The sequence below is a fragment of the Limulus polyphemus genome, unplaced genomic scaffold (assembly GCF_000517525.1).
Source record: "Limulus polyphemus unplaced genomic scaffold, Limulus_polyphemus-2.1.2 Scaffold82622, whole genome shotgun sequence".
Classification (NCBI taxonomy): Eukaryota; Metazoa; Arthropoda; class Merostomata; order Xiphosura; family Limulidae; genus Limulus; species Limulus polyphemus.
The window spans coordinates 1-1,452 of NW_013748218.1; the positions used below are offsets into that span (position 1 = coordinate 1).

The 1,452-nt window shown below is 37.3% G+C and overlaps 1 protein-coding gene across 1 annotated transcript; it reads right to left on the minus strand.

Moving 5' to 3' along the window:
• Window positions 1–345: 345 nt before the first annotated feature.
• LOC111084606 (immunoglobulin superfamily DCC subclass member 3-like) lies at window positions 346–1,277 on the minus strand (the record flags this gene model as incomplete). Its single annotated transcript, XM_022381269.1, has 2 exons — window positions 1,093–1,277; window positions 346–618 (listed from the first exon to the last, which is right to left on the minus strand). Coding segments are annotated over exons 1-2 (424 nt in total), but the record flags the coding sequence as incomplete, so codon positions are not given.
• Between the last annotated feature and the right edge of the window lie 175 nt (window positions 1,278–1,452).

The window sequence follows — 1,452 nt, forward strand, 5'->3', positions numbered from 1 at the left end:
CAATCAAACAGATCAGATCACTAACCTGGTAGACTCTCAGACAAAACATGGCAACATAACTGATACACAATCAAACAGATTAAATCACTTACCTGGTAGACTCTCAGACAAAACATGCCAACATACCTGATACACAATCAAACAGATCACTAGCCTGGTAGACTCTCAGACAAAACATGGCAACATACCTGATACACAATCAAACAGACTAAATCACTAACCTGCTAGACTCTCAGACAAATAACGTTAACAAGCTAGTTGCGCTCCCTGAAATCTCACATTACTTAGTTAACTTAACGAACTTTGATCAGAGGTCCAGTTTTTCATTGAACCACAGAAACTGACCTCCTAATCTAAGCTCCGCTGTTCCTTGAGCACAGTCTCGATCATTATATACAAAACACTGGTAGAAGCCCTTGTCTTGACGTTGGACCTGTTGAATCTCCAGAACGTCTCGAGACACAAAATGGACCCTGCTGTTCGCATGTGGTAGCTGTTCATGGTCTTTTTGCCACGTGACGAAATTCACTGGTTTACCTGAAATTTTACACTGGAAGACAGCAGGCTTGCCTACGTCGACAATGTGGACTGCAGGAGTGACACTGATGTGGAAGTTTTCTGTTGTGGTTAAATTTAGAAAGATGACAAGGTAACGAACCTGTGACTAGGATTTTATAGATCAGGTTTAAAACATCCCCATAATTCTAAACAAAGTGCGAGCTAAACCCCCCCCCCCCAATTTAAACGCCGTATTTCTTACATAAGAAAAATAAACACATACGGATACACACGAAGATCAGATCCTGTGTAGAAACCTGAATGTGACAAAAATAAGATAATTACAGATGAAAGATAAATATAAAAACCAGCACTCGGATAAAACAGAGGCAAAAACCTGATTTGGGTTTTTGTAAACATAGTTGTTAATATTTAAACTAGAATAATTTACATCAATAAAATATTTGAAAACATTTCGAAAGATCAAGAAAAGTGTTCTAAAACTTTTCATCGTTTGAAATATTTTAGAAATTTATATCAAATATTTTCTATTTTTCATAACTCTAAAAAGAACGAGTGCGCATGTCTACTAACCTCTAACAATCAATTCAACTTCTGCTTTCTCATGACCGCTGCTGTTGTTTACTAGACAAACATACTTCCCAGAATCCTCCACGGTTGCCTTACGTAAAAGTAAAGAGCCCCCTAATTTGGTGATACGATCTCCAAGGACAACTGGAGCCATGCGAGTACGGAAACCAGTCGAGTATCGGAACCAACTGGAAAAAGCACAAACTTACTGAGTATTATAAAACACAGTTTAAAATATAAAAAAGAATCCGCCTTGTCAGAGATTTCCAAGAGGAAATATTGTTTGGGTTAGAAACAAATTATGAGCTAAAGATTAACTCGATAAAGTTTTGTAAACTAAGCCAAAGTCCATATAAAGTTTTG